This window comes from Haplochromis burtoni, unplaced genomic scaffold (assembly GCF_018398535.1).
Source record: "Haplochromis burtoni strain Fernald_Lab_line unplaced genomic scaffold, NCSU_Asbu1 Contig_727, whole genome shotgun sequence".
NCBI lineage: Eukaryota > Metazoa > Chordata > Actinopteri > Cichliformes > Cichlidae > Haplochromis > Haplochromis burtoni.
The window spans coordinates 84,641-98,520 of NW_024583088.1; the positions used below are offsets into that span (position 1 = coordinate 84,641).

Below are 13,880 nucleotides of genomic sequence, written 5' to 3' on the forward strand. Positions count from 1 at the left end.
TTCTTTGAGGCAACAGCAACCACCGTTGTGCTGCTCCTGTTGTAATTTTAGATCAACTTAAAGCCATTTAAAGTTCCTCACAGACTTTTGTATTTGGAGGATATCAGAGGGAGTGAAAAAGGATGACTTGCCGATGTCATTGCCTTAGCATGACAGCGTCCCTACAACGGACAGAGCGATGATACGTTTATCATAAAAGGTAACAAGAAAAAAAGGTCAAACAGGATGTTGTGAGGTTTGCCCAGTTGTGTCATACAGCAGCAGCGTCCCATGACATCATGAGCTCCTCCTTCACTGTTATCTGATAGAGAGGCCTGAGGGAGGAGGGAGGGGTGACTCTCGATGGTAAAGGTGATTTATATGCTGTGTAGGATGCAGATGCTGGCAGAGCCAAGGGCAGCACAGGAGAAGGAGGAGGAGAGAGAAGGATAAAGATGGGGAACAACAAAGATACAGATATGGCAGGGAAAAAAAGAGATCAAGCTAGATGAACAGTAGGACGGTGGGCTGAGGTCAGAAAACGAGCATAATTGAGATGAGAAAGGAAGGAATGCAGGATATGACCGGAGGACTAAACAGCTGTAGCCACGGTGGGAAAACATGCACTGAGGCCACATTTTATTACAATGAATGCACAAAATGCTATTATGTGCACACAGAACACAGCCGTATGCTTTGATTCATTCATTAAGACAAAATAAGCCTGTCCCCTAAGCACTGAGTGCACTGCTACATCCTGGAAACACTTTCAAAGATACCAACTACCTGAATCAATAACTTAAAAGGCCAAACACACAAAGAAACACTCTTCCTAACTGTAACCATGCCAAAAGTGCAGACACCTGTGAAATGAGTGTGCATGGACTGGATCATCCAAACACAGTCACCTCTGACTCCAAAAAAAACCCTGGCGTGGTCAATACGAGTTTAAAACCAGCGTGTCATGTCACAATGTCTACACCCATCTTTTATATACAGTCTGTAGAAGCCAACAGAGGGGATTAGTAAGGAAAGGGGCAGTAAGGAGAAAAGGGAGGAAAAAAGACAAAGAAGGACTTAAGAGAAATATAATGGAAGGGAAACAGGAGGAGGAGAGAAACAAAAGGAAAGTGAGGAGGCTGGGTCTGCACTGAGGACCTCAGGAGAAAAATGCACAGGAGATAAGGGAAGACAGGAGGGGAGGAGAGGTCAACGGAGGACCTGGGCCTTAGAGGAGGAAGAAGAGGGAGGAAGTGGGCACCAGGAGGACAGGCAGAGAGGGTGTGTTGGAGAGCAGAGGTGCGGGGGCTCTGAAGGGACAGATGCTGCTGTCAAATGTATGTGTTACTAAAGCAGAGCTGACAGGATTCGTCAAGGCGTTTCTCTCCAGAGGTGAATCACCTTCGCCGGGAGACCAGAGCCGCTGTTCTGTTTCCCCACAGAGGAAAACAGAGAGTCTGACCACTGTAGCATGTCCACACACAGCATGTTACCACACGACTCAGTGATCCAGAAAGATATGTTACTTCTGCCAGCCATCTCTGTTTCCTTTGAGCAAACTTGTCACAAACACGTTTCAAATATTTTGCCCTTCTCAGCGTATATCAAATGTTATTCAAGCTAAACAGATCACAGATTTTGTAAACACCTTCTGAATGGAAGATATTTTATTGAAAAGCTTTAAAAATAGATATTTCAGCTCTGTGAATCACTTCCCATCTCCTCTCACTATCATATGAAGACCAGATACATCAGATGCCACCCAGTTATCCTGAATTAGCCTCCATGAATCAGCCAGTAAACATGTCAGAACATCTGGATATAAACCTTCTTTGGTAACATGTTATTGTGTGAAACAAAACCTGTATCAAACTTTTTACCCATTTTTTGGTGTTGTGTATTGCATCCGTCTACTCGTCAGTTTCATATGTTAGGAAAGTGACATCCCAAGGTTTGTGTGTTAGGTGAGCTCGCCAGTCACACACATGCCAAATATTTAATAAGAAAAACACCATGAATGTTGGAAAATCTAAGCCAACCCCATAACACTGTGACCTTTTTGCTGTTCACGTTAGTGTAGTGTAGATTACCAACTCACTTCCAGCAAGTAAAAAAATGAAGCCATGAGCAGATAGAATATTTTGTTCTTACAGTAACATTGTTTGCAAATTGTTTAAAGTTTAGTTCTGCAAACGTTTAAAACCTATAAAGTATTTCAGAATGTTCAATCTTCAGTTCTGTTGCTTTCATGATCAGACAAACCGAACATGAATGCAAAAAGTTTTTGCAACACCAGTGAGAAGATGGTAAGTCCATTAAAAGACCTCAGGAGCTTTTTTTCCTGCATCTAGAAAGTTTGAAGCAGAGTGCACTGCAGTTTAATGTTTGCCACCCTGGAGGAGGTGGTCAGTCACAGAATGCTGGCAATGATGATGTCCTTTTATATTTATCTTTTATTTATATCTCTATTTCTGCTCTAAATTTTGCATGGTTGCTTCGTTGTTTTTGTGTATATGCTACTATCACAATTTCCCGCTGGGATTAATGATGCAGCTTCCCTGAAGCTTTACTTAAGTTTTTTTTGGGGGGGACGAAGAAGAAGATGAAGAAGAAAAAGAAGAAGAAGGAGTCCCAACTACACAAGCTTACCAGATTGATCAACAAGTTTTGATCAATCTGAAAGCACAGAAGAAGACGCCGCATACTAATACTAATGCCAAAAGGATTTAATGGAAACTCACAAAGCTGATTTCAGGACAGTAATCTCTGCTCTTTTTCTGGCTTATTAAGGACACTCTGCTCTCTCTTTCACACAGGTTTCACCAATCAATATCAAATGATTTATAACTTTTAACACAACAACACGAGGGCACATGTTTTCAGCTATTGGTGTTCTAAGTCTCTGCATTATCACAGTGAAAGTTCAGAAAACTATTACTGGGACGTGACATTAATTAACTTCCAGAGTTAGTCCTGCAAAGCTGCGTTTATACAGCACAAGGTAAAGCCTGCGTTCTCACTTTCCCAAAAAGCCCATTAAGACTTCACACACTCGAGCAAACCCACACACCTCACACATTAGACGTGACAAGTGAACGCCCCAGCAACTGCAATCAATGGACTCCTAAACTCTGGATTCAGCGCAGCATACTAAATGAGAAAAATAAATTTTCCACACTGTGCATGGGCCAGGGTGCTGCAGTAAGCTGTTTTAGGACAGTGCTCACTCTGACCTATCCACATAAAGTCCAGAAGCACATATAAATAACGAGCTGGCGTGTTGAAGAGGACGGCTATTGATTACCGAGGGAGGCTGGATGACACTGCAGCGCGGCTCTGCTTAGGCATCGTCTAGGTCAAACAGAATCTGTATGCATTCCCGTAGTCATGCTCAAATTCATGCATTAATAAGGTGCTGCTTTGCGTAGTCCTGTTTCACATCCATAAGTATGTTCAGCACCATTTTTCACCCCTGCTCCACCACTACTGGCTGTTGGACTCAATCAGTATGGATTTTGGTGCTGCTCATCGACTACAATATACATTTCCACCTTAAAATAATGACATTATAATGGGATTCGTTGGACATTTTTCCATCCTTTGCTGAATCTGCACATTGTGCATGCCAAAAAGTCATATCAATGAATTACTCTTATACACTTTTCTCTGATTTCAGTCTCTACTTGCTGAAATATCTTCCATTTTTTAAGACATAAAGATAGCTTGTTATGAGCGGCTTAGTGCTGGTGAACCTCCTTGCACATGTCAAATTGTTAAATGTTGTCATTGTGTTACTTAAATTTGTAAGTCTCAGTTCAAACAGCATGATCAAAGACATTTCTTTGTTTCTGTTGACCTCCCCAGCCTGTTGGTGGGGGAGGCTGTAGTGTTTTATTGTAGGCACATCCTATGTGAGGGTTCTGTTTTCTTGTTTAATAAACTACCTGCCTTTATGACCCTTTTGGTGAACAGGAGGTCACACAAACGCACCCCACACACACACATTCTCGCACAGGCATACACACACACATACACACATGGTACCTTATCTTTTATAACCATAGGGGGGTTTACAATGGGTGGTGCTTGTGTGTACTGTAACTGTTTTAAATAAAAGGCGGCAAGCGGAGGCCAGGGTCAAAGTGGTCTGACTGAGGGCAGAAGGGCTGATCCTTCCCTTGCGCAAGTAAAATCGCTGTTCGCCTTGCTTCCTTGTCGTTAACGGGAATAAGTTTCTAAACCAGCGGGGCCTGTGGAAGCGCAGACCCAACAAAACCCCCACAAGACTCTTGTGTCAGGAAGTTGAACAAAGGCCGATTACCACCACAGCTGTGATAAATTTCTACTGCACCACAGAAAGAGTACAATAAGGCCGTGCTCCCCAGTCGTCTTTCATCTTCTATTTATGGAAATTAAAATCACCATGTTTCTCATCCCTGCACACAAACTGAAGTCAGCTGACTGTAGCACAAAAGCACAGGAAGAAAAAAATACCGGTGATGCTTTTTCTCCATTTCTATCAACCCATCCTGCATATAGCTGAGGAGCCTTTGTAATATACGGTGGCTGGGAAGTGCAAATCACATTTAAAACATCAACAACAAAATAAAAGTTTCAAAAACACTTTTACATTAAAAAAACAAATAAAAAAATTTACAAAAAAATAACATTTAAGAAAACACTTTAACAAGTCCGCAACAAATTAACAAGTGGCTCTTGACGGAAAGGGATTGTCTGAAATACCGGAAGTGACTCAACGATAGGGCTTTGGAATTGACGTAACGCCGTAATGTATTGTGGGAGCGCGGCGCCATATATCTGGGCCACGAATCAAAACAAACATGCTGTGTTGGAAGGACGGTTGCTAGAAACATGCTTAAAAGCAGTTTAAAAGAAAAAGGACGGTACAGAGACAGGTTGCGTCCGGATGGAAAGAGACGGTATTTGCAGAAAATAGCGTGCATTGGAAATGTGGACCCGTATGAAATACGGCCGTGGAGTAGAAACCCTGAAGACCTACCGCTATTGACGTAGCCTGATATATTTTCGTACCTTGTCTGTGGAGTCAGCGCGTACAAGGTGAACCAGTTTCGCAATTATAAATCTCTGGAGGGACACATCCAATTCACCAAAGATTGGGTACAAGATTTGTGAGTACGTCTTCATTCAAACGAAGGTAAGTCAGCTTGAGTACTACGAGTAAAATGCGTTTGATTTTCCCCCGAACATTCAGATTAGTGCAGCATAAATTCATTCATGAGGGGGAAATCACAGTGAGAACATGTGGAGGCTGTTAGAGGGATAACATAGTCAGTTCAGTGCATTGATGTGACATTGTCCTGAAGGATTTAGTTATTCCTTATGGTTAAAGAAATTGCAATGATTTATTAATGTTTATTATAAATAATCCCAATTCTATATCTTACTTCCGTGTTTGTGTCCTGTGTCACTAAAAATACATTTTATTTTAATTTTATACATTGATTAATGACCTGCAGAATCTCCTTATCATATTAGGTGTCCATAATTGTCACTTAAAGTCAAACTTTATGCTTTCTCCATCTTGAAAGTGATTACATCCTCGCATTACATACTTTAGGTTCGTTTTCTGCAGGCGGGTTTCTGAAAGAGAACAGGCAGCTTTAGAATATAACATGCAGCGTTCTACAGATGGATGCATAAAAAAAAAGAAAAATTACATGTATGTGCTAACTTTCTAAACACTTTGTTACATTTATGATAAATGGATTAGAAAGAAGATAAAACACATTTATGTCGGCCTTGGCTCATTAAAGTCCTTGTCTTTAAATTAACTTTGTATGTTTCAGGTACTGCACTCTCGAAGACTGAATGAACCAGCATTGCAGCCATGGGTCATTGTGAGCATCACAGGGAAGGTTGAAGCCGCCCACTGCACCTGTATGGCCGGAGTCGCGGAGACCTGCAGCCATGTCACTGCTCTTCTGTTTAAAGTAGAAGCAACAGTGCAGATCTGTGGCACAAGGACTGTTACAGATGAACCTGCATACTGGGTTTTGCCTGGTAATATGACCAAGATACAGCCAGAGGTTGGCCATAAGATAGACTTCTCCTCTTCAGCTGCCCCCCCAAAAAAGGCTCTTGATCAAAACATAAACAGACCATGTCTGTGAAGGTTCTCAGTCATCCAGGTCATCGTAGTCAAAGGAGCTTGCAAAGAAAAGCATCTGGACTTCTTTAAGTTGCTTGAAGACGTTTCACCTCTCATCCGAGAAGCTTCTTCAGTTCTAAGGTCAAATGGTGGAGAGTCCCAGATATAAACCTAGTGGGAGTATCCCCCCACAGAGGGACAAAAGGACCCCCTGATGATCCTCTAATCGCCTGAGCCAAGGTGTGAAACTGGGCGTGGGTCCCAATCAGCCAGAGTTTCGGGTGTGTTCATTGTGAAACCTGGCCCCACCTTATCATGCGAATTCCTGAGGTCAGATGGCCCAGGATGTGAGTGGGCGTTAAGGCGTCTGGGAAGGGATCTCAAAACTGGATTATAGATGGCAGAGAGTTGGTGTCGTAAACCCCCGCCTCTGTTCAAAGATGGTCGCTCACAGTGGACATAGATGGCTTCTTTCACTCCTCTTTCAAACCATCTGTCCTCTCTGTCCAAAATGTGAACATTGGATCCTCGAAAGAACAGACCATCCGTATTGAAAGGTAAAAGGAGCCGTCCTCAAAAAGAAAAATCCCACCTGCTACTGTGGAGGAGTTGTCACTGCTATTGGATACTTTGCTGGAACACAGTAAAGCTGTGGGTTGTGGGAATGACCCATAATGTTTTATCTAGGGGTCTAGATTTATGCCTGAAGTGCACTGCCATGTAAATAATTTGCATTTACTGAATATGTACTGACTGAGTACCACTGTTCAAAAGTTGAATAAAGAAACAAATTTGTTCTAATTTGCTATGACCTCAGAGTGCATCGAAAATAAAACTAATAGGCAATAAAGAGTGATATGAACATATTTAAAACTTACCGGAATGAAAATGTCTGGAGCACACCATTCGTCGCGAACGAAATGGCTCTTAGAGCCGGGTCTTTGACGTGAACGACCAGCTGACTCCTTATCGGTAGCCGTGGGTTTTTTTTTCTTTTTCTTTCTCTCACCCTCTCTCTCGCACTTTTTTTCCGCTTCACTCCGCATGCGAGCCTTGTGCTTTTACGCTGGGAAGAGGGGGGAGGGGCGGTATTACACTGCAGTAGCACAGGAACAGAGCAGGAGAGAGAGAGAAAGAGAGCCAGGGACAACAACGTCACATTAGAAAGGTATAGTAATCATCCACAACTATTTTCAGTTGCAGATGATAAAGGATTCAGAAAGTTTATTCATGCAGGCCCATATGACAGAGAATATGCATGTTCTTTTGTTTTCATATTTAATTTATATTTAATTGTGTTGTGGTTTGCAGTGTTTTGTGTTGTTTCACTTTAAATTTGTTTAAAAGGAAAAAGCTGAAAATTTAAATAGTTAAAAGTTGAAATGTGAATAGTTGGTTTTTGTATTATATGATTTATTTATTACATTTTATGTGGAGTGAATAAATAAAAGTATATTTATGGTGGCCCTAGAGACAACGCACGTACAAACACGTACGAACTCCGAAGCCCGTACAAACTCCAAAACATGTACAAACTTCAAAGAAAATACAAACTCCAAAACATATTTATATATAAACATATATAAATAAAATCACTTTTTTTTACATTAGTAATTCCTTTTGTGTATAATTTTATGTTATTGTTAATAATAAATAAATTAAAGCCGCAACAAGACAACCTGAAGAGCCGGTTCAGAGCCGAAAGAGCCGGCTCTTTTTAGTGAGTCGAGCCGAAAGAGCCGGTTCTCTAAAAAGAGCCGGAAATCCCATCACTACACACCAACAGATATTTGGAGATGGAAGAGAACTGGATATCAGCTCATCTCACAGCTGCTATCCAAAATAGACGCCTTCTTTTGGTAACATCTGATACATGAGCTGCCTCATGTTGCTTCCAGGTGGGGATAGAATGAAAAGATAAACTGGAATATTATTGTGCAGTGAAACACCTTCATTAACCTCCTAGGACCTGGTGTCCACATATGTGGACATCACATTTTGGGTTGTCTAGACCAAAACACTACATTTTGCTCTACAAGGACCTGATATCCACTTACGAGGATATTATACTGCCACTGTTCTATCGAAATTTAAAATGAATGTCCTCATATGTGGATCTCATTATTCTCAGAAACGAAAATCAGGTAAAAAAAAAAAATCTGGTAACTCTTTGTTTTTACATTCATCAGGTCCCAATCAGCCCAAATAGCAAAGAGAAATTAAAAATGCATGCCATGAAAGAGTTCAGGTCTTGACACTGAATCCTAAACATACATCCTTTACACAGCCTCATAGGTGTGTGAGGCTAAAGTCAGACTGAACTGAGGTACTGTTGTATTGTTCCAGAGGGTTAGAGAGGCAGAACCTGCAATATGCAATATGTAGCACCAGCTTTAAAACAATGTCATTGGATTGTTGGTCCAAAGGCCCAGTCAGCTGCCAGGGTGGGGCGCAGCTGCAGAGAGGTTGTTTAGCTCCCACAAAACTATTTCTGACAGGTTAAATTGTGAGAGGGTTTGTCTGCCCGGCTGCACAAGCATTTATTGAGTGTGGAATGAGTTTGAAGGTTTGTGTGTATGTGCAGAAAGAGAACACTGCTGTCTTTTTTCTGTGTGTGTGTGTGTGACCTCTGGTCACAGATTAAGGTCACAGCTTCTCTGTCAGGCAGCACAAGATGAGTAATGTTTTAATGTGAACTTATTAGGCTCTCCTGCTTTTATGGGCAGTCTGAGGCTGGAGATGGAGAGCTCGTTTTTCACTTGGATTGACTTGACCGCAGACTTGAACCAGCTTTAATGCCTGGTCAGTCTTTAATCCCCGATATGAGAAAATAACTGAAATTTCATTGGAATTAAAAGAAAATACATTAAATAATTACACCAGTGAATGTCAAAATGTGTGTGCAAAATTGTATATATGTAGTGCTTATTGAATGCAATCAGTTGGACAGGTAGCATGCAAATCTCTTAATTTGTTTCATTAATGATTCTAGAATGTATCAAGTACGAGTAATCTGCAAAACAAATTCATGATAATGCTGCTTGTGCTTGTGAATGCTACGCATGTTAGCTGTGGCTGATCGATACAAGGAGTGTGAATATTTTTAATCTCTGATGTGTAAAAACCGTGGAACAGACACGGAAAATATTTTTGCAAAGTGATTAAAAATTTCACTTCATTAATTTTTGGGTGTGAGTAATAAAAAAAAATACTATGTTTGGCTGCTAAAGCTTATTAAATTAAAATTTGCTAAGTCTGTTCTCATTGACATTTTTCAGAGAGGGTCTAAAAGTAGAGCTGTGCATCTTTTGCACAACTAGGCATTCAAAGTATCTGACTGTTTTGCCAACATTTTATTGTTATTACGCCATAAAGCACGATATGTGATCTCAGTATGTAGTGTACCACTAGTTGGGTTATTTGGTTAAACTGCAAGATAAACACAATGTGATTTTCATATCTAATGTGGAGTCCTGCAAGGGTCTAAATTGAGGCCATAACTGTTTTATTTTAGACTTAGACTTAGATCCTCCCATGCTTTATGTGGCATATCGGGTGGCAAACGAACACCACCAGGCTCGATCTTGTGCCCGGGCTTCAGCTTCTTCCAACGATATATATTCAATGTCTTTAGGTCTTGATGGAATGACCTTCGCCAGGTGTTGCGGGGATGTCCTTGTGGTCTTTTAACGCCCAGGGGTTGCCAGTGCATCGCTGTTTTTGGAATCTGTGTGTCATCCATGCGGAGGATATGACCAGCCAGTCGGAGTCTTTTGCGTGCAACGATGTTGTGAAGTTTGACTGTGCCACTCCTTCGCAGGATCTCCTCGTTGTTCATCCTCCGAAATACCGCAGCTGCCTTTCCAATGCGGCATTTGACATCCACCTCCGCATCGCCGTCAAGGGAAATCATGCTACCGAGATAGGTGAATTTCTCCACTTCTTCTAGCTGCTGTGTCCCGATGTAGATCCCTCGTCGTGGGTCCTTGGAGCTGACATGCATGATCTTTTCAGAGCTGATCCTCAGGCCAATCTTGTCAGCTTCTCTTCTTAGATCAGTCGTTCCTTGCTGTAGCTTCAGCTCGTCTTCCTCAAGTAAGGCGATATCGTCAGCGAAATCGAGGTCGCCAAGACAGTCTTGATCAGACCAATGGATGCCAGCTCCTGTATGCACTGCAAATTCCTTGTAGCTTGACAAGATTTATTGTCTTAATTTTAGCCATATTATCTTGTCCATCTTGTTTTGAACATTACAAGCTAGTTTCCAGTCTCATGTGTTAGATGATTAAACTTGTTTCAAGTATATATTACTTTTTTTTTCTTATTTAGTCTGTATATCTAAAAATGAACCATTTTACATTTATTTCAAGCAAAAATAGCTTTTAGATAGAGTGTAAAACAAAAATTATCTCAAAATAAGAAACATTCACCTTTTTCCTTGAAATAAGAAAGTCACTCATTGGAAGGTATTTATTTCAGGTTTTTAAAGAAAGGACATCTTCAAGGTTATATTTTGTCATAACATAGACACTGTTTCTGAAATTGACTGGGTAATATGACGTAAAATCAAGTAGGTCTTCAACATCAGTCAGTTCAGTTGCTTGGGCAAGGTTGGGAATTGCAATTTCATAGGCAAGAAAGTCTTTGTTGAAACCCAATGTTTCATAGACCTGGTATTCAAAACAATAAAGTACACTATTAACAATAAAAATGTTTTTTACAAGTCCAAAGATAGGGTTTAAACCATTTGCTGAAATGAGTATAAGAGACCTGTCACAGATGTATTTGTTTCCATGTAAAATAAGCTTTACTCTACACTTTACTCTAACGGGCATGATGTATAGTATCTTCAATCCCCAAAAAATCTACAACCTTTGATTGCAAATGGTCCATATTAGCAACCTCTGATATAGGACCTAGTTCTTTCTCATTTACAAATATCGGATGCTCAGTTCCTGCTTCACTTTGGCAACACTCCAGCAGCTGATTGTGGTTTACAAGAGACTTGCATACATTCTTAAAATTTAATTTGGATGAACATTGTTTAAAAAAACTGTGTTTAGACTCGAATCTCATGCACATATGATGTATTACAGGTCCCAGGGCAATAATTTGAGAGGGAAGATGCAGCATGTAATGTTGCTTTGGTATTACATTTTTTTCTGGGAATAGTTGCCTGAATTGTTTAAGATGATCTTCTATCATTTTTTTTAGTTTGGACACAGTTTGTAAAGACACAACTGGGGCAAAAACTATTTTAACAATTTTGATTAAATCCAAAATAAACTGGATAAAGGGATTTTTCTCTACAACACTGTACAATAAGAATGGCAAAATCTTGATCAATATAAGCATTTGTCCAGAGGATTGTTTGAGTCTGTTGTCACTTGAAGCTAAAGTAGCAATACTAATTGGTGAAGGCTTGTCATGTATGTCCACTGATGAAAAAGGAAAGTTCTGCATGGCAGAATTAAACAAGTCCAATTCCAAATTTCCAGATAAAACAAGGTATTTCAACACACACTTAATTTCCATTGGTGCCACTCCTTCAAGAATTACATGCATAATATCCTGTGGCATCTGCTCTATGAGATTAAAAGCTGGGAAATCAACTAATTTGCTTTGTCTATTTATGCCAAAAGTCGTTTTGAGCGAGGATTTCAAAAATTCAGTAGTTGCCCTTTCTATTTCAATCCACTGCCTAATGTGTCCGTCCAATGTCCGTCTGGTGAAACTATGTTCATTGAAATTTTCTTGCATTTCATCAAAAGTACACTCACAATGACGACATTTGCTATACGTAAACCAACTCCTTCCTTAAATCCTGCAAGCTCATGCTGGGCCAGAGTGTCTCCACACACAGCAACAACTGCTCTGTTTAAATAAAATTCCCCATTGACAGTGTTAATCATAACACCATCGTACAGTAACTTCAAGTCCTCATTGATTCTCCGTAGTATTATATCTACCCCACACTCATCTATGTCCCTAGACTTTGCGATTGCGAGAAGTTTAATGGAAGCCAACTTTGATCTAAACTTAGGGTCTATGTTGCCTAAGGTGTAATAAAACATTAGTAGTTTATTTACACTCGCACGTGACCCTAGGGGGTTACACATTTCTATCTCATCAGAACAGAGTATCAGTTGTAAAGCAGAGTTCTCTGAAAACAGTGGGTGGGTTTTGAAAATAATTCCATCATTAATGTCATACAAAAAACTGGCGTTGGGGCAACTCTGAGGTCCAGCACTGAGCATGTCAAATAGTCTTGAATTGGATAATAGCTGTTTCAAACTTTCAATCAAAGGAATGTAGTAGAAAGACTTGTTTTTGATTGCAAGAACTCTCGATTCTCCTTTTTTAACTCTACAGGCATACTTGGAAATGAGGATCTCCTCAGGTGTGACAGGGTTGAAATGCATCTGTGTTACACGGTCCTGTAGGTTTGAAGCTGCACATATGGGAAAGGGATCCTGAAAGTTGTCCAGTGTTGAAAGAACTTCTTGTTGTAAAGGTCCATTGCTGTCAGGTTGCCTTTCAAGGATGGTCTTTATTTTTCCCCTCAAGGACGTCAGAAGAGCTGTTTGATACTGTTGGACACCAAGGACAATGTTGTTGACACTCCTCTGATGGGGAAAAAAACCCCAAATCAGAGACATGAAAACGTAAATGGAAAATATAACAGAAGCAAAATGCAACTCTATTTCTTTAGCTCAAATTAATGAGCCACTGAATGTTGTAATTTACCAGTGGAGCAGTAGAAGAAGAAATCAGCCAATAATTGGCATTGTTTTGCATGACATGCCACATGCATGACTCACGTGGCACAAACACATTGCACCGAGCAAGATGGAGGAGCATGAAAGGTTACAACAGATAAAGTGAACAAATGATTACCTCATTTTTTTTTTTATGTAATTCTACTTTATTTGTCTTTTATGCCTAAAAGTGAACACATTTTACACTGTTAAGCCTATTTTAAACTGTTGAGTGTGCCCAGAGTTACATACAGTACATTGCAGTGAACTGCACAACTCTTGTGCTTAACTTCTTCGTAATGTACATTTGTTCTTAATAACTTATATAGGTGAAAGTAATAGCTGAATAAAACCAGCGATGAAAAACAATCAATTAATTGCAAAGATAGTGGACAGATTATGAAAAAAAATCATTAGTTGCAGCCTTACATTGAACCAGACTTATTAACAAGTTAACAATGACACCCCCATAATATCAGATGAAGCAGTACCTGTGATAGGTGGCATTGCTCCCGCACACCAATAGCAAATGCAGCTGCACATCTGGCAAGATCAACAGTTTCTCTTTTACCCTACAGGACAAAAAGAAAAACAATTGTGTAAGAAAAATGACTCACTCAGAATGTGTTTCAAATTCCACCAGATGCAAAACAAAACAAAGAAATATTCCAAACTGTTGTACATTTTTGCTATTAAAAGATTCATACTACAATGGATAGCTAATGAAGCTGCAAATGTTATGAACAATTTAAGAGTTATTTAATGAAACTTAACCAATCTTTATGGAATCTACTCTGAAGTTAACTGAAAGAAAAATTTGAAAGCTGCTTGGTTCATGGAGCATCTAACAACAACCAAGGCAGGTACACAACACTGGTAAATAAGTTTATTTATTATGTTTAAGTATGGTAACTAAGCCTACATTGTTGTGCAAGCCTGAATTTCAGCGGATTCATGCATTTGAAATTCAGCACTGGCCTTCATACCTATTAAAATATTCTAATCTAATTATC

General features: G+C 40.0%; 1 protein-coding gene across 1 annotated transcript; it reads right to left on the reverse strand.

The window, feature by feature from the left end:
• Positions 1-9,614: 9,614 nt before the first annotated feature.
• Positions 9,615-13,439, reverse strand: LOC121812673 (the record flags this gene model as incomplete). The annotated part of the gene is given in 3 exon segments (XM_042215458.1): positions 9,615-10,199; positions 11,890-12,735; positions 13,359-13,439. Coding segments are annotated over 3 exon segments (1,512 nt in total), but the record flags the coding sequence as incomplete, so codon positions are not given.
• Between the last annotated feature and the right edge of the window lie 441 nt (positions 13,440-13,880).